The sequence below is a fragment of the Petaurus breviceps genome, unplaced genomic scaffold, assembly GCF_028583685.1.
Source record: "Petaurus breviceps papuanus isolate PSGF00001 unplaced genomic scaffold, PetGlider_PUasm1.0 138, whole genome shotgun sequence".
Taxonomy (NCBI): Eukaryota; Metazoa; Chordata; class Mammalia; order Diprotodontia; family Petauridae; genus Petaurus; species Petaurus breviceps.
Window position 1 is genome coordinate 16,985,512 of NW_027185694.1, and position 19,243 is coordinate 17,004,754.

Below are 19,243 nucleotides of genomic sequence, written 5' to 3' on the forward strand. Positions count from 1 at the left end.
TCTTCATGAGTGACTATGGTTAGAAATTCACTTTCTCATGAACCTTGCTGAAGTTTGCTCCTTGGTTTTTGGATGACAGACTCACACAGTTGGTAGCCTCCCATTCACAGTCCTTCCAGACTGGTAGGAAGGACCTATCAGTTTGTTCTTCAAACATTTATGAACTCAAGGGTCACATCTGTGCTACAATGAGACATTGAAGAAGGGTTAATTAATGAATGAAAAAAGTTATTGAACATATACTCTGTATAAGGTACTGTGTTAGATGTTGAGGATACATATAAAAGTGAGATAGCCCCTTCCCTCAAGAAGTTTCCATTCTAACAGGAGACATGACATAGTGTTAGCCAAAAAAGAGAATATTGATCTGAGGAGTCCCAAAGATTGTAGCAAAGCCATAGAGTAGCAGATTGTCATGCCCTTTTGAGGAGCAGAGCCAGAGGTAGAAAGTGGGATATGCTAGGGCTTATCACGTGGAGGCAAGGTACAGTGCAAAATGCCAGAGTAAGTCCTGGTTTCCTGGTAAATGACCTGATAGAATGTGAAACATAGACTGTGGTTGACTATAGGTAATAGGTTAGATGGGTTTGTAACCACTCATCATTCAGGACCACCCAGCCCTGGAGCAGAATTACAAAGCTGAGTGAATTCTTTTCCCTGAATAGGGGAGGGGGGTTGGTGTGTGTGTGGGGGAGGGGGGATGATATCTAGAGGTCTGGTCTGCCATGTTAATCTGTTGGAGGCAGGGTTGATCAGTGACAGGGCAGATGACAAGACATATGGATAGGCCCTGCTTCCCTGGTTACTCCCTGGATGGAATGATATAGGGAACTAGTAATATCCTTAGTAGTGGATAGTGATATATCCATAACTGATTATTAAATGAAAATTGACTCAGGGACACCTGGGTTCAGGTCTTGCCTCTGACAGATTCTGGCTATGTTACCACAGGAAAATCACTAAACCTCTTGAGTACCCCAAGTGGTAATTCCCTACTTAGAGGTATTAGATATTCAGTACCAGCCCACAAGGGCCAGCAAAATTTTCAACTTTGACCCAAATCAGATCAAAATATAATTGGGAAATGTTTTTTTTAAAAATACAGTACAACATAGATAATATTAATTCGTCGTTTTCTAAGTCAACTTGTGTCCCACAGGGATCTGTTTCTGTTTGAGTGTGAGACCACTGCCTTACAGTAATGAAATCACAGGCCCAAACAGAAACAAACCAACCCATTAAGGAAAAGTTTTGGGCCCTGCTCTGCCCCTCACTGGCTGCCTACTCTTGAACAAATCTCTTTCTCTCTCTCTGGTCTCAGATTCCTTATTTATAAAATTAGTGGAATGAACAAAATAGTCATAAGCCCCTTTCTACCTCTCATGTTCTATTTTCTAAGGACCCTTCCAGCTCTAACATTTTAGCATTCTGTGATCTATTGACTCAAGTAATTGTGGTCAATTATATAGTGGTCACACTTTCATTTGGGGCTGAATGGAATAGCTGGATATATGCAATTATTTCATGAGCAGACCTTTTATTTCTCCTTCAACTCCATCTCCTCCCTGCCCCCCATCTCTCCCCAATGCCCTTGTATATTTTTTCCTTTTTTTATCATCTGCCTCCCACTGCTGGCTCTGACTACTTTCTTTCATATGAAAAAATGGTGAAACTCTTTATTTAAGTGCTTAAAAACTGGAATAAAAGGTATGACCACTTTGCAAGGAAATCTGGTGATTTTTTAATGTTATTTTTTAAGCCATTGCAAGGGAAAAGCCAAATTATTGTCCTTGTCGCAGGATTTTCCTGGAATAAAGCAAAGGGAAATGGTCTGAGGTTTTTGTATCTAAACATCTGCAGTAAATGAGGAAAAGTGACTCAGAGGAAGAGTCTATCCAATGCTAGGCACAGTGGAATTACATTTTGTTGCTTCAGTGTAGATATTTGTTCTGTAGATAAAGCCCAACTGAAAAAAATGTTCTCTCCTTATCTCTGCCCAGAAAGAGGTCGTAGATTGAACTGGAGCTCAGTCCAAGGCCAGATGAAATACTTTGGCTCTGAATATTTTCTTGATTTAAGTCAATTGGTGATTTTAGCATTTTTTCCTACATCTATACAACCTATTACAGGACTGCTGATCTTTTGACCCACAAAAGGATAGACCTATGGATCTTTAAAATTTTGTTTGATGTGAAGAAACAGGATGCTGTTGGGAGTGGAGATGAATTAGTTCCCATGCCACCTGGGGGGAGGGTCTTCTTTCTCTTCTGCACCACACCTTAGATCACCTCCTAAGCTCTTGGGGGGTGGTACATGCCACTATGGTATGCCAATACTCACTGTCTAGCCTTTTTCAATTCCCCACACTCACACTTTTCCCTCTTATTAGTTCACCTGGATACAGAAATTGGATTTCTCAAATGGCCTTTTTTTACAGTACTAAAAAGAATCACAGAATAGATAACTGTTAAATTATGGAATGGGGATTGTTCTAAAATAATTCTTTCCTAGCCATGGGGCCATTGTATATTTTTTAACTAATTTTTCCTGGCCACATAGCCAGCCCCTGTTAGAACAAGGGAAGAAAAACCCGTTAAGGCTCTTCTCATCTTCTTCTAGACTCCATTTGCTGATTGCCCTTTTCATTCAAAGGTGATGCTCTGACATTGTTCCTCCAGCCATCATTAGTCTACCACATTTCTAAGGATCCATCACCTTTGCTTCTCAAAAATTTTAAATTCCTTAAATACTGTCATAGCATGCCCATGCCCACATACTGTCTCCTATGATCCACAATATTGAGAATGATAGATATAGAACGAAGTACCTTGTTTTAAACAAACCTATCACATATACACACACACACACACACACACACACACACACACACACATATATATGTATACATATATATCTGAATTTAACAAAGAGGATAAATTTGTTGTTTTGGTCTTTTTTTTCAGTCATATCTGACTTTTTATGACACTATTTGGGGTTTTCTGCACAAAGATGCTGGAGTAGCTTGCCATTTCTTTCTTCAGCTCATTTTTACATATGGAAAAACTGAGGCAAATTATGTTAAGTGACTTTCTAGTAAGAGCCACACAGTTAGTAAGTGTCTGAGGCCAGATTTGAACTCAGTAAGATAAGTCTTCCTGACTCCAGACCCAGTACTTTTATCTACAATATCACCTTGTTGCCCTGGAGGATAAATTAGGAAGTGATTTTTGTTTATAGAAGAATTCACTTTGCAAATAAATTCTTTTTAATAGCCAACTCCTCTGGTTTGAGAGAGTTGATTTTAAAAAAATTATTTACATTCAACTTTTTACAAATACATCTGTTATATAAAGTGAATACCAATATTCTGCAGGTAAATCCATTTGCTTGTGTCTGGGCATTTCCTTCTCCAGCCAATCAATATATTAGATATAATAAAATAAAAATAGCAGCACATTCCTAGTCTGTCAAGTGAAACACTTTAACAGTGGGCCTGTTACTCAGGTTGATCAAGAATAGAATGTGGCCTTGGACCAACCTCTTTCTCTCTCTGAGCACCAATTTCTTCACCTGTAAAAAAGAGACAATAGTACCTGTTCTGCCTACATCACAGGGTTGTTTTTAGGAAAATGCTTTGTAAAATGCCACGGAAATATGGAATGATAATGGATAGTAGTGATGAGGCTGATAAGGCCTATTGTCATAGAGTTCTGTTGAAATACTCTGAATTCTTTCCTGCTCATGCTTCTGTTCCTGCTACCACTGGCTCATGATATAGTTTCCATTTGATGTGATTTTTTTTAGATATTCTTCTATCAGGTTTGATCAGCCTTGCTCAGGGTATTATTCCTACTGTATCAAGCTAATATACTGGTCTACCCAAACCCTGAGTGGCCATTTTCTGGTGCTCTGCTTAGAGTCATATAACATAGACAGAGGTGGACAGGATGAGAGGAGAAAAAGCTAGGGAGAGAAAGAGAGATGATCTCAATGCTAACATTTGATTGGAGGAGAGGAAGGGAAAAAGACAGGGAAACAGAGAGGGAGAAAGGACATGAAGAGTTGATTTTGTTGGAAGATTATATATAAGCAAGATGGGGCAGAGAGGAGAGATGGCAGAGGAAGGAGGAGAAAGGAAGATATGGAGAGAGGGAAATTGGGGGCAAGGGAGACAGAGAGGACATTTATTTCAGCTAAGATTCTGTGAGTGGGAAAGGGACAATAAGAAGGAAAAGATGAATTTGTACATATTGGGGAGGGGGGGATCAAGCATCTCCTTATATGATCTGTGCTGAAATCTTGGAATTTTAGCAAAATTTCTTATGGTTAATGTTATATTAACTTGAGAAAACTTTTAAGAGGGTTTAGTCATTTGTTGTTCAGTTGTCAGTCATATCTGATTCTTTATGACCCCTTTTGGGGTTTTCTTAGCAAAGATACTGGAGTGGTTTGCCATTTCCTTCTCCAGCTGATTTTACAGATGAGGAAACTGAGGAAAACAGGGTTAAGTGACTTGCCCAGGATTGCACAGGCTGGATTTGAACTCAGGTCTTCCTGACTCCAGGCCTTGTGCTCTATCTACTGTCCCATTCAGCTGCCCTGTTAGTCATTTAACATTCCTGAAAAGATAACTTTCTCTTTTAATTGATTTCCCCCATTTCTCTTGAGCCTTTCCTGAATCTAGAAATAAATTATATGTTTATTTTTTTTCCTTCCTAAGCCCAGCTTGTCTACCAAGTAAAGTCATATGACTCAATCTTTCTCTCTCTTCATTATATGTCAACAAAACATTTGGACAAAAAAATACAAAACTGAAGCAGCCATAAGGATATTTAAGCCACCCAGGGCTACACATCTGGATGCTTTACCCTCCAGGAGGTTCCATTTCATGACAGTATTAACAGGAACTGTCAGTTATCCAGATTGTGACCTTCATGATGCCAAACTTCCAGATGCATTCACATTGATGGTGATTTAGAATAGTGTAGAAAAAGGAAAAAAAAACTCACTTGAAAGGTTGACTGGATTAAAAAAAAATCTTTCCTGGATATCTTCTAAAAAATGCCACCTAATAAATGCATATTGAATTGACTTGGAATACTATCCTATCCTACCCTGTGCCATCCTATGCCATGCTGTCCTATTTTATCCTACCCTAGTCCTCTCTATTCCAGAAATCCCCATTTTCCTCCTGCCTGATCTTCATTCTCAAAGCGTCACCCCGCTGTGTTTATCTAGCATTGTTGATTCCTGTTGGTCAGTAGCACTGAGACAGAAGCAAAGATCATTTTGGAACTCTCACACCTTTGGAGATTATGGGCCCCTGTATATACTTGTCTTTAACTCTACCAGTTCGGGACTCTCTCACTCCCTAATGGCTTTTTTGCTAGACTTCTGACTATAAATTCTCCTTTTCTCTCTCTCTTTTTTTATCCAGTCAGTTATTAGCTGTTACATTAATATCTATTACTCTAATAAAGTGTATGGGAGCCCAAAGTCCAGAAATTCAGTCTTTTAGCTCTTTGTTCAACAACTTCCCAATTATTTCTTTTTTTCCCATCTGCAATTGAATATAATTGCTGAAACTCATTGGTTATAGGCATCTACTATCTGGTCCCCTTGTTTTTTCAAATGAAATAATCCATCTAGGATGCTTTGTAAACCTTAAAGCACTATATAACAGTCTACAATTTTAATCCAGATCTTTCTGTAACTGCATTACATTTCCATCTGTCGCACCCAAAATAAGGTGCTTCTAATCTCCCAATAGGGCTCTCTCTATTTCTCTGAAGGCAACTGCCTTATTGTAGGTACTTTTTCCTAATTTTCCTTCTCAAGAAGGCCACCCATGTTTGTCCTGTTACAAAGAGATGAGGCCATGTATTGAATGCCAATTTTCATGGACCAAAAATATTCATGTCCATGTGGCAGCATGCTCTGGGTGTGGGTGGGGTAGAATTGATGGTTCCACTGATTGTTGCAGCAGTTTACTGGCCTGGGGATGCAGTTATAGTGACATGAATAGAACAATCTTGTAATACCCTTTTGGTAATTACTCTTTGCTGTCCATGCAGCTGTTCCTTTAACCTGTGAACAATCTGTAAGGTGGGAGGGAAGAGAAAAAGAAGCCAGATTCATGGTGCCTGTTGTGCCACCCCTGAGATTGATGGCATGGGTACTGTATCCAAGATGCAATCAGTGTGACTAAAGAAGGACTTATTATTACAAAGTTAGCTAGCAGAAGGCTGACCCTTGGCCATTGAGGAAGTATCAGACATAGCCCCAGTGTCTAAGATTCCTTAGAATCAAAGGGAAAATATAATCACATATATCATTCCCTCTAGTCACTTCCCCAGGGGTTGGTATCATAGGGGAGACACCCAGAGATGCATCTTCATCAAAGTCTTTCAGGAATTCTGACAACATACCCATGACTTTCCTGTGTCTCAGAGGCCCACTTGAGTCAAAGTCATTCTCTGACAGCAGTGGAAATGGCTATATGGCTTCACAGAAATGTATATTCTATAATTCTTTTCTTCTTGTTATTCTACTATGTCTTTAATGGTGAACCACTACAGCTCTGATGTGAGCAGCTGACTACTACTCTTTGCTAGAATGCTGACAACTCATAACTCTTACATTCTCTCTCTCTGACCAGGATACTGACATTACTAGTTGCTATATGACCCTGGGCAAGCCAGTTCACCAGATTTCTTAGTAATACTGTAATACATATCTCACATGGTTCTGAAGAAAGCCCTTTGTGAACCATCCAGTCTTGTACCAATGTGAGTTATTATTATTAGTACATGACTTTGGATCATTCAGTTCGCTTTATTGAACCTTATGTTTCTCATTTGTAAAATGGGAATACGACTTTACTGACAGTATTGTTTGGAAGGAAGAATTTTTTAAACAGTAAAGTGCTTTATAAATGTGAGCTAATCTTTTCTGGGAGCTAAGAGCTGTTTTCTTCAAGTTTGGTAGGAGTACCCAAGAAAAGGTCACAGAAATAATATTCAACACATGTTGATTTTAGGAGAAAAAAAATGTTGTTGAAACCACCCGATAAAGGAGAGCCATTTTTCTAACTGGTTCGGTCTTATCTCTCTCCAGGTTTAAATTACTAAGTCAAGAGGAAGGAGAGTATTTTAATGTTCCAGTTCCCCCTGAAGGAGAAGAAGGTAATGAAGAGCTCCGGCAGAAATTTGAGGTGAGTGTTTTTGTTTTTGTGTTTTTCTGGTCATTTGGAGAGTTGCATGTATATAATATGTGATGATCTTCATGTTTATAGCATAGTTTTCTTGCTCCTTCTCTAGAATATAGTCTAATTATGTTATTATTGATATTTTCCCCAGTGACAAATATCTAGATGTCAGAGAGGACATCATGTTGGACCTAGAGTCAAGAAGACCTGAGCTCAGTTTGGTCTTAGCAACTTGCTAGCTGTGTGACCCTGGGCAAGTCATTTAACCTCTGCCCACCTTAGTTTCTTCATCTTTAAGATCTGGATAATGATAGCTCCTAAATCCAAGGGTTATTGTGATGATAAGCTGGGATGACATGCAATTAAAGCACTGGTATTTGGGATTATATGAGATTTTTGAATTACTGATGACTTCCTCTCATTGGATGGTCTTTGTAAGATCACAGATATAGAATTGGAAGGGACCTTAAAGGTCACAGGAACATAAATGTAGAGCTTAAAAGATGCCAAAGGCCACTTAATCCAATACCCTCACTTTGCAGGTAAGAAAACTGAGTTAATTGAGAGGGTAAATGATTTGCACAGGGTCCCACAAATAACAAGTGGCAGAACTGAGTGGGAAATAAAACAAAACAAAAACAAAAACCTCCCAAATCATCTAACTCCAAAGTCAGCATTCTTTCCATTTTACTGTACTGCCACCATTATGTTAAGGAGAAGCCTGAATGGGTAGAGTTTAAAGGAGAGAAGAAAGGTATGAAATCCACACTTCTACAGTAAAAAAAACAAACAAAACATAGACACTATCAGATAGTATCTGTTGGTTGATATATGACTGATAACCAACAAAAACCTTACTTGCCTCCTCTTATCATGTAAGTATGACTGATAATGACAATTATCAAATATTTCCAAAAGAGAAATCATGAAAACATATAAGTTTAAGGAGCAAGTTTAGCCCCATATCTGGTACAGATACTCATGTGTTGATACCTATAAACACAACAGATCTATAAGAACCACATTAGCCATAACCTTATGGCGATCTCATTTTGGCTACTTGCCTCTACTAAGCAAACACAAGTTTGAAAAACAAATATTGTAAGGCTAACAAATATCAAACAAAATGAACATTTCATTGTACAAAGACCATAAATAAATTTATATGAATCTCTGAGCTATTATGGGTTTGTTTGTTTGTTTGCTTTTTGGAGGGGGGAAGGTAGGGCAATTGGGGTTAAGTGACTTGCCCAAGGTCACAGGACTAGTAAGTGTTAAGTGTCTGAGGGCGGATTTGAAATCAGGTCCTCCTGACTCCAGGGCTGGTGCTCTATTCACTGCACCACCTAGCCGCCCCCTGAGCTATTATGTTGTAGAGTATATTAACAAAACAGTAACAATTACTCTGCTTCTCTCTGTCAGCTTTGAAACTTCCTTCTGTGTATGTTGTTAAATGTTTCATTGATCCTCTTTTGCAAAATAAGGTTTTGTTTTGTTTGCATGAATATCTAGTGCATTTCATTGTTAGAACTGAAGAGATCATTTGACCCAATAAAGCCTTTGCCAACAGTGTTGGGATTCTGACCCTAGTTGTCCATTTATAAGATTGTTTCCATTTGAACTTGATCATTTAGAAGAGGTCCAGGGAATGATTTCTTATCTGTTTGTTCCCAAGGGAGAAAGCTTTCTTTGGTAGTCAGGCCATATTTTTCCACAGGTAATAGAAAGTTGTTGGGGAACTAGTCACTGGCTATTAATGAGCACTAACTCTAGATTAGGCTACATGAAATATCACAGGTTATAGCTCTAAAGTACTCTTTATGTCTGTGTTGGGCCCATAGCACCAAGGGAAGCAGTATCCTCATGATATCATACAATAGCATAACTAGAGTTAACTCTGGAAGCAAAAGGACTAAGTGGCAAGATGGATCAATTTGAAAATGTGATGCAACAGGTATACATGAATATATATATATATATACATATATATATACACACATATATAACAATAACATACTGTACAGTGTAGGTTGCTTCTGATCATGCCAATGCAATGATGGGTGTGATCATGTGGGCAAGTTAGCCTCATTATGGTCCATAACCACAGACACCCCAACCTAAGCCAAATTGCCATCTTGCAAATGTGGGTCCTTCACCATAGAGAGCAAAAGGGTGTGGATGGCTCTGTGTTGCTTATCTCTTTTATCAAAGAAATAGCTCAAAGTACAGTCTCTCCTGTTGGCAATGAAGGAATGTCATCTTTGTTCAGAAAAAGAATCAACTATTGTTTTCCTTCTGATATCTTATTGAAATCTTAGAAATTTTAAGTTTTGCAAGTGAGTAATTGAGATATCTGTTTAAAATTGTAAAACAACTGAGAGATGCATTGAGTGTTCACTCAGGACCATGTCATGTGATCAAGAAGCTAGAAAGTGATTTCTCCAGTCCTGGCTAACTTACAAAGGAATACAAATGAGGAATTCTATGCCAGAGGTAGAGCAATTATAATTGTTTCCATATATAAAGAAGACAAAGAGGCCAACAAAGGAATAGCACTATGAATTAGAAATGAAGAATGCCACACCATAACTCTTTAGCTTAGCCACCCCTTCTCTACCTGAATCCAAACCAAAGCAGAGTTTATGAAATAACCCATGGGCTATGTATTGGGACCTTCTCAAGGTTTCTTTTTTTGCTGCAGACTCTACTGACACATGCTGCCACTGCCTTTCCCTTGGCATTCTGTTGCATCAAGCAGTGGATCTCAGTTCTGCTCAACAGTAGAGGAGAGGAATGAATGTGGGTGGGTGGTGGCACTACATACTTCCCTTCTACCTACAGTACCCTTCTGGGTTATAGAACTCCAAGGTGGCATAAACTCTTTCTAAAATATCCATTCTACCATCCTGCAATCTTCCAAAAAGTGGCAGAAACCTATGCAGGCTAGCCAAAGAATCAAAGAATGGAGAAACTGGGATAGCAACCTAACATGTAAGACTTTACCAGACCTGAGACAAAAGAGATTGGAATCTATCTGGGGTCAAGACTGTACCACCAGAAGGTTAAGGACCAAGGACAGGGAAAAGTGAGCTAACTGACGTGGAGGAAAATTGAGACAAACTTGAAGACCAGCTACAGGGATAAAACAAGTATCATAGACAGAGGTATCTGAAGAGCACCAGCAAGAGAATAATTAAGGGAAAAAGGCTAAAAGCAACAGAGATTTTAAGAGGAAGAAAATTCAGTTAAAAACCCTGGAGCACAAACAGATAAATCAGCAGAGAAGATAATGAAATTAGAAGTGATTGCCAAAGAATCCAAAAGATTACAAATCTCTAAATAAATATTTCATGACAAAGGAAATTGAACCAATATCTGATGAAGTACACAGCCCTGTAGATTCCCAAGATATCATGAAACCACAGTAGAATGTTCCAGAATGATTCAAGAGATGAATCAGAATCTTCAAAGAAATTAGAAGAAATAGATGTCATAATTTAGGGCCTGAACAGCAGGAAAAAAATAACAGAATAGAAAAACTTCACTAGATGGTAAATCCAAAGTGTCTAAATAAATGAAAGATTGGAAAACATATTGAGAATATAAATACACTAAAATAAAGAATAATCTGGAAGAAGACAAAGAAAAAGTAGTAGTGCAAAAGGAGAGCCAGATCACTATAGATGCCAAATGAACTGATCTCAAATCTGTATTTGACGCATAGAAACTACTTAAGGAACAGAGGCCTCCTAGAAGAACATGACAAATAAAAAACTGAATACTATTGTATAAGAAATAATGCAAGAAAACTGGCCAGAACTTTGTAATATAGCAAACAAAGTATTATTCAAAAGAACCCACAGATTGCCAGCAGAAAAAAACAAAGAAAGAAATCTTAAACTTCAAACTCTAAAACGCATACTAAGTAAATCTTACAATTCCAATGACAAATGATAAATTCTCCATGGAACCAGGAAAAAAGATTTTCAAATATAAAAGAAAGAAAATTTGAATGACACAAGATTATTGTACAATCACCAAAAAACTCAGAAGGGATTGGTATAAAATATTCAGAAAAAAAGAAGCTCAAGATACAACACATAATGACATATTCTGAAAAAGTCATCCTATTAATGAAAAAGATGAATGCTCAATAAAAGAAAAAGATTTGAAACCTTCCTGAAAAAAAAGGCAGACAGAGTATTTGACGTGCAAAAATCTTAAACAATAGAAACATGGGGAAGGTATATATAAATACCACTACCAAGGAAAGCAAAAACACAATAAAACAAGTTAATTCATTTTTTATAGAACTATAAGAGAAAAATCTAAAACAAATAAGACATTTTATTGTATTAAAAAAGGTGGAGGAGGAGATACCATTAAAACATTTCTTTCTGAAAGTACACCAGAAGATAAAAATGAAAACAGAATTTTGAAAAATAGAAGTGATGAAGGAGGAGCAGGTCTTCAGGGATTCAGTGCATGGGGTGACCATTTCCTTTAAGAGAACATTGTACTTTCATGGATAGCATCCTACTTCTGGACAAAGGAAATGAGAAGTCTTCAGGGCAATCAATATATAGAAGGGTGTACATGCATTGACCCAGGGAGAAGATTGAATAGAAAATTGGAAAGAAAAGATCATGGAAAAGTTAGGGTGTAGAATTGGATTGAATAAATTGTGACATTGAAAAATAGTAGCAAGGGGTGCTGGTGGTGCTACTGCTACTGACAGAGAGAGTTGGACCTGGAGTCAGAAAGACCTGAGATGATTACTAGCTGTTTGACCCTGGGCAAGTCAGTCAACTTCCATTTACCTTGGTTTTTTCAACTGCAAAATTTGGATAATAGTACCTTCCTCACACATTTGTTGTGAAGATCAAATGAGATCATATTTGTGAAAGTGCTTAGCATATAGAAGGCACTATGTAAATACTTATTGCATTCTTTCCTCCCACTACCACAAAGGGACAATGCATCTATGCTCATTACTTTCCCCAGAAATTGATACTTTGAGAGTGAGTCTCAACAGAAAAAAAAGGTGATGGGGGAAAACCTATAAGGTAATAACACAGATATTAGTTGGAAGAAAGAACTTAAACTTCATACTTTAGTAACTGTAATTTCATGAAGAACACAAGGAGACCAAAGATGGAATAAATAAGTAAAAAGACCATTATTCAAAGAACAAAAGCTTAGATTAGACAGAAAAGGGAAAGAATAAATGAAGAGATCAAGGTACAGCAGTCCTTTTTCGAAAAAGAAGAAAACTAACAAACAAAAGAAGTTGTTAGGGAAAAAAGAAACAATGATTTTGAATTAACTACTTAATTGAGAGCAAGAAAAAAAGGTAAGAAAAGAAGGAAGGAATTAGCCAAATAAATAAAAGGAATTTTTTAAAAAGGAGTCAATGAGTTAAGAAAAACTCCCATACTAGAAAAAAGGTTGACCAACAATAATGGGGAGGTTTGAGAGTGAGAGGAAGAGAGTCTATGGGAATAGGGTTGACTTTAATTAAGACTAATTGTGGGGACAAGTTGTTTTTGGAAAGAACAAGGGGATCCCAAGAAAAAAAGCCAATTCATTAAAAAAAATAGCTGTTCAAAACACATATGGAACAAAATATTATTCTAATTTTCCCAATGACTTTAAATGTGGATGGATTAAAATATCCAATAAAATAAAAGAGGGGGACAGATTGGCTATGAAAACAAAACTTAAAATTCTGTTGTTTAAACACATTTTAAAAGCACAGACACATATAGAATAGAAAGGAAAGGCTAGAACAAAATTTAATATGCATCAAATTAATTTAAATAAGAAAGTGTTTCAGTCATTTAATCAGACAAGGCAAAACCAAAAATTCACAATATTAAACACAATTAAACAAAGATACTGCATAATGCTGCACAAACAGCAAGTCACTATTAATCTTGCATGTGTCAAATGCTATAGCATCTGAATTCATAAAGGAAAAATTAACTGAATTGCAAGAAGATGTAGCAATACAATAATAGTAGAAAACTTTAATATTTCTCTCCCGATATTGGATAAATTGAAAAATAAAGATTAAAAAAGGAAAATATAGAATTGAGCAAATTCATGGAAAAATTAGAGCCAAAACATTTATAAATCTTTTGTATTGAATGACTAAAGACTATACATATTTCTCGTGGAACTTTTATTCTAATTCAGTGCATATTAGAGCACATTGGTATTGCAATTTAATGTAAAAAGGCGGGAACATTAACCATATTCATTAAAGATTGTAATAGAATAAAAATAGTACTCACTTTAGGAAGCACAAAGGATACTTACACAAATGGGGACTTAATAAAGCAATCCTAAATAATGAGAAGACTCAAAGAGGAAAACAGAGAAATGATGAATACGATGAACCCTCCATCAAACTATACCTATGTCTTCTGTGTACCTAATTATTTATATATCGTCTCTCTAATTAGAATGTACGTTCTTTGAGGACAGGGACTATTTTTGACTTTCTTTGTATCCCCAGTGTTTATCACAGTGACAAATAGTAAGCCTTTAATAAATGCTTATTTACTGACTGAATAATTGTGTAAAAGACAATGTCAGTGATGAAATAATATAATAAAATTTAAGATGCAGCTAAAGTAGCTCTCAGAGGAAAATAATTTATATAAAAAGAACATTAAACATGGAAAAGGAGAGAATGAGCTGAATGTATATTTGAAAACTAGAAAACCAACAAATAAGCAACCCTCAGATAAACATAAAAGAGGAAAGAATAAAAAATATTGCAAATTAGAGGAGAAATAGGTAAATTGAATCCAAATAGACTATAGATATGAAAAAAAAAGCCCACTATAAACTGATTTGTTAAAGGGACAAAAGAAGCCTTCAGGGAAGCTAGGTGGTGCAGTAGATAGACTGCCAGGTTTTGAGTCAGAAAGACTCCTCTTCATGAGTTCAAATCTGGTCTCAGATGCTTACTAACTTTGTGACCCTGGGCAAGTCTCCTAACCCAGTTTTTCTAATCTTTCAAATGAGCTGGAGAAGGAAATGGCAAACCGCTCTAGTATCTTTGCCAAGAAAACCCCAAATGGGCTCATGAAGAGTCAGACATGACTGAAAACAACTGAACAACAACAAAAAACCATTAGCCAAATCTGATTAAAAAGGAAAAAAATCAAATAAAGTAGGGTAAAACCATAAAAAACCCATTAAAAATAAAAGAACATACAGAACCTCCTATGCATAATTATAAGCCCACAAAATTAAGAATACAAAAGAAAGAGGACTGCCTTCAAAAATGTAAACTACCCAAACTGAGGACACCAAATAGAATTACAAATAATCCTATTTTTATAAAAAAGGAAATAGAATTAGTTGTAAAGGAAATATAAAACCCAATTTCTGCTGGAGCTCTTCATGGCCTTCTTCTCCTTTAGGAGGAACTGGAACATTAAAATATTCTCCTTCCTTATGGTTTAGTAATTTAAACCTAGCAAGAGATTAGACAGAATTGGAGTCAGTAAAATGGTTCTTCATTATCAGGTCATTTATTTGATTTCAACATAATTTATATTTTTCTCCTAAAATCAACATGTGTTTAATATTATTTCTGTGACCTCCTGTTCCTGATGGATTTATAGGAGAATTCTATTAACTTTTAAAGAATAATCAATACCAATACTGACCAAATTATTCTCCAATTCTAGAAAGAAAGCAGTCTGCCAAATTCTTTTTATGAAATATAGACCTAGTATATAAACCATGGAAGGCTAAAGCAAAGGAGAATTATTAACCAATATTACTAATGTCAATTAATAATTTTAAATAAAATTTTGTCAGAGTACAGAAATTTAGTTAAGGGATCATTCACTGTGGCCAAACTGAATTTATATTAGGAAAGCAACAATGATTTAACCTTAAGAAAACTAGCATAATTAAGCACATTAAAAACTTTCTCAATAGAAACAAATAACCTTTAACACAGTACAAGGAATTTATGCAAAATCGCTATAATTTTTAGGCATAGAGGAGTCTTTTAAAATATCATTATAATATCTATCTAAAAGGAAAGTCAAATGTATCAGTCAGTTTTGCTGATTTTTATCTCTCTCTTTTAAAAAAAATAACTTCTTTGTTTATAAGGGATGAATCTCTGAGAGATAGAACAGGAGAAAATACAGGGGAAAATTTAGGTCATGTAAAAACAAATGATATTTAACATGTTATCTAAAACACAGAGTTCATCCATTCCAACTTTCTACTTGCCCATAGGGTATTTCAAATATTTTCACTAATGCTATCAGTAAAATCCTATTGAACCCCTATATACCTAGCACTGTACAGTGTAGGAGTATGGTGGGGATATATATTTTTTCTATTGGGTTGTGTCTGCCCCAGTGCATATCAGCTTTCCTCTTTTACCATCAGTATCTCTATTGCTGTCCAGAGATTTAAGTCTCTGGATAATTGTGTTGTTGGCACTGAGTGGGGAATGTGGGGTGAGAGTAGAAATGAAGTAAGATATAAAGGTATAAGGAAGACAATTGTCCATGGGAAGCGGAATAGACATCCAGAGATCCCTCTATTCTGAGAGAAAGGGGATACCAGGCTAAATGCATAGATATTTTCTTCCTTAGATACTGTTTATCTAGGAAATTTGACCAAATTCCATGTAACTTATGATTACTTTGTCATATTTAGGGGAAGGAGGCCCCAAGTTCCAAATTCAAGGCTTAACCCCTTTCACATCTGATACAAGTTCCACAATGGATATGCATAGCAAATAATAAAAAAACAAAACAAAACCTCATTTATCCAAATTATAGCCAAACAGAAATCAGAGAAGGTATACACAGGAGAATGTATACCAGACAATACAGAATGAAGATGCTGTCCTATTGGGAGCAAAATAACTCAACTCAGCCAAGAGAAAGGATCCCAGATCTCATCCATGGGGAACCTCCCTAGGCTCTAGAGTAACAAGTTAAAGGAAGACACACGATGCAGACTTCTAGCTCTACTCATGTCTTTGCAGAGTCTTTTCCTTCAGCAACCTGAGGTGGAATTCTTCTTCCATCTTCCCTCTTGAAGTTGGAAGCCAGAAGTGCTGGAAGCAATTTGATACTACTTGTTGCTTGAAGATGCCACTTGAGGCTTGAAGATACTACTCAATGCTTGAAGATACTATTCAAGTCCTGAAGACATTACTTGATGCTTAAAGACTTAAGCTTGAGGAATCTCAAAGGGACACTGGTCCTGAAGAGTCCCAAAGGGGGACTCAAAGGGAATCCTTTCTTGAAGAATCCCAAAAAGTAGTGGTGAAAGGCTAGAACTCTCTTTCCAACTCTGCTCCACCTCTCTTGCAGGGCAGGGCATTCATCTCCCCACTAAAGGGAGTCCTATATGTGAGGACTTTGGGATGGGACAATAGAGACAATAGAGCCTTAATTGTTCCCTCTTTTCCACCCTTTCCCTTCCTCACTCCCTCAAATTAAAAAGATTCTGTGTGTCATGGGAGGCACACTGCTTGAGGCCTTAGGTAGGGAAGAAATGAATGGAACTCCCAACTCAGCTATAAGTAAGAATTAAGAAGAGATCTTTATTTAAGGATGAATTGGAAAGCTTTTATAGTCACCTAAGGGGAACCTTTCGTATGAAGACTAGGTCTATGAGACCTTAACAAAAAAAGCAAAAACATAGAGGGAAGTGAGAAGGCCTCTAAAGCAACAAATTAGGCAGTGGTCAGGTTCCCTAGGTGGAAAACAAAATGAGCCAAATAAAATTTGAGGCTTGCCTACCGAAATTTAGCCAACGTTTCATTTGGGGTTAGCCATACTGGATAGTCTACCAAATCTGGGATTCTGGGATTCAGTGAATTTAAAGATGGATAAGAAAAATATAGGACAGAGTAGCTATGGAAGACTTCCTGAAGGAAGTGGAGCTTAGAATCTCAGAGTTAATCACCTAGTCCAACTCCTAACTGAGCAGAAATCTCCTATAAAAAAAAAATCCCTGACAAGTGGTCATTCATTTTCCACATGAACACTTCTAGTGATGAAATTCTTTGTGCCTTCCAGTTCATTAAACTCGTATAGAACAAATTATTAAGACAATTCCTCCCTTATATGTTGTTAAAATCTTCCCTTAACACTTCAGTCTACATAGAGATCCCTTTGAAAAATGTCAAGTGCTGTATAGATGTCAATCATTATAATTCTACCCACTACTTCTACTTCTTCCTTTGGGGGCCAATCAAGTCTAATCCTTCTTCCAAAGAAAGAAAGCCTTTCACATTCCTAAAGAAAATTCTTACATCAGCTCCTATCCAAGTCTCTCCCCACCCCCATCCCCAGGCTAAGAATCCTCAAGTTTTTGGCTTTGTTTAATTGGTCATAGATAGATAGAGCATTGATTAAGTGCTTAGTCCTTTTGCCATTCTATTGCTATCTTTTGGATGAGTTCTATCCTCCCCATATCCTTCCTGAAACCTAGCATGCATGGCAGAATACAGTATTCCAAATTTACTCTCATCAGAACAGCGTATACTGTAAGATTGTCCCCACTCTCATTCTGGACATAATGTTTCTATTAACGTAACCCAAGATCCTATTAGTGAATGGCATGTCACACTGTTAACTTATATTGAAGCTAAGTAAATCCTTACCTGAGAGCGTCCCCCTGAAGCACTCTTTGTTGCCACTTGTGAACAGAGCTTCGAAAGCTAAGTGGGATCTAGAAAGGTAGAGAAGTAGATGGAGGGAAGTCTAGGTGAGGAAGTAATATGAACAGGGTCACAAGGAAAGGAGCAAGTGTGAGGCATTCAGGATATAGGCTCTACTGAGCTGGAAAGCCTTTGTGTACAGGTCTGCGGATGCATCGTCTTCTGAACACCAGCCCAAGTGCAGAGAGGTACATCCCAGATGGATGTACAGAGTGCCAGTGACGAAAGGCACAGCAACTCATGCACTAGGCTGGTCTACCTTCTAATATTTATTCCAGCTCTGATGTTCTATATTCTGAGATCCCTTCACATCATTTCAATAAACATTTATTAAGTGCCTACAGTATGCCGGATGCTATGCTAAACAATACAAATAAAATAAAGAAAGACAGTCACTGCCCTCAAGTGGCTTACTAATCTAAGGGGGGAAAGACAGTACACAAAGGGAAACTGAGAATTCAGTGTTCTTAGACCCTTTCAGCTCTGTATGATACAGTAAGCCCCCTCTCAGTTTTAACATTTTATATTCTGTCCTCTAAATGCTCTTTCAGCTCACTGATTCTGTGATGTGCTTTTAAAATTAGTGTTTTTCAAAATGGCCCAAGGGTAGCCAGACCAAAAGGGGGAATTAGGACCTAATGCCCTATGCTTCCAAAGCTAGCCTTTAATTGAAGGAAAAAGAGGTTGTCTTTAGCCTAACCTAGCATGCTGTTGATTTCAGAACAATGGAAATGCTGTTAGATACCCCCACACAAGGGAATTTGTTCTTGTGTTTTACGACAGTGTCTAGATCTAAATTAATGTAATCAGTTCAGTGTCTGGTGTAATTGGATTGGAGACAAGGTTTGAAAGGAAATCTTTTAAATAAATTCAACAATAAGAAACTGTGCTCTTTGCCCTGGGTTTATTTAGATGTTTACAGAGGATATCATCTGTTTAGCTTGGTTAGAAGAGGGCAGAGTACCTTGTGACTTGATTTGTAGGTCCTGAGCTAATAGCTTCACCTTGATAAGCAATAGCCTGAAGTATTGACTTTATAGAAATGGGAATCTTCCAAAACCTAAGGCCTAAGAAAACCTTTTATTTTGTTTGAAAGGGTATTATTTAGTATAGTGTTTCCAGAGAGGATTAATGCATTTCTATTTAAGGCAATGGTAGGTTGAGTAATGGACCCAGGAACAAAGCCATTATGTGCCAGAGGCAGAACTTGAATCCAGTCCCTCTTGACTTTGTTTGGATGTTTATCCACTATGAGATGATGTCCATCATTGTATCAGCAATGCCATATTCACAATGCCTATAGAGATTACAAATAT

General features: G+C 37.0%; 1 protein-coding gene across 2 annotated transcripts in view; it reads left to right on the plus strand.

Annotated features, from left to right (window-relative positions):
- PRKCB (protein kinase C beta) overlaps positions 1-19,243 on the plus strand; it is a 650,680-nt gene that overhangs the window by 381,978 nt on the left and 249,459 nt on the right. For both annotated transcript variants that reach the window (XM_069106305.1, XM_069106297.1), the window contains exon 8: positions 7,117-7,213. In XM_069106305.1, coding sequence (XP_068962406.1) covers positions 7,117-7,213 — 97 coding nt within the window. The remainder of the gene's footprint in view (positions 1-7,116; positions 7,214-19,243) is intronic.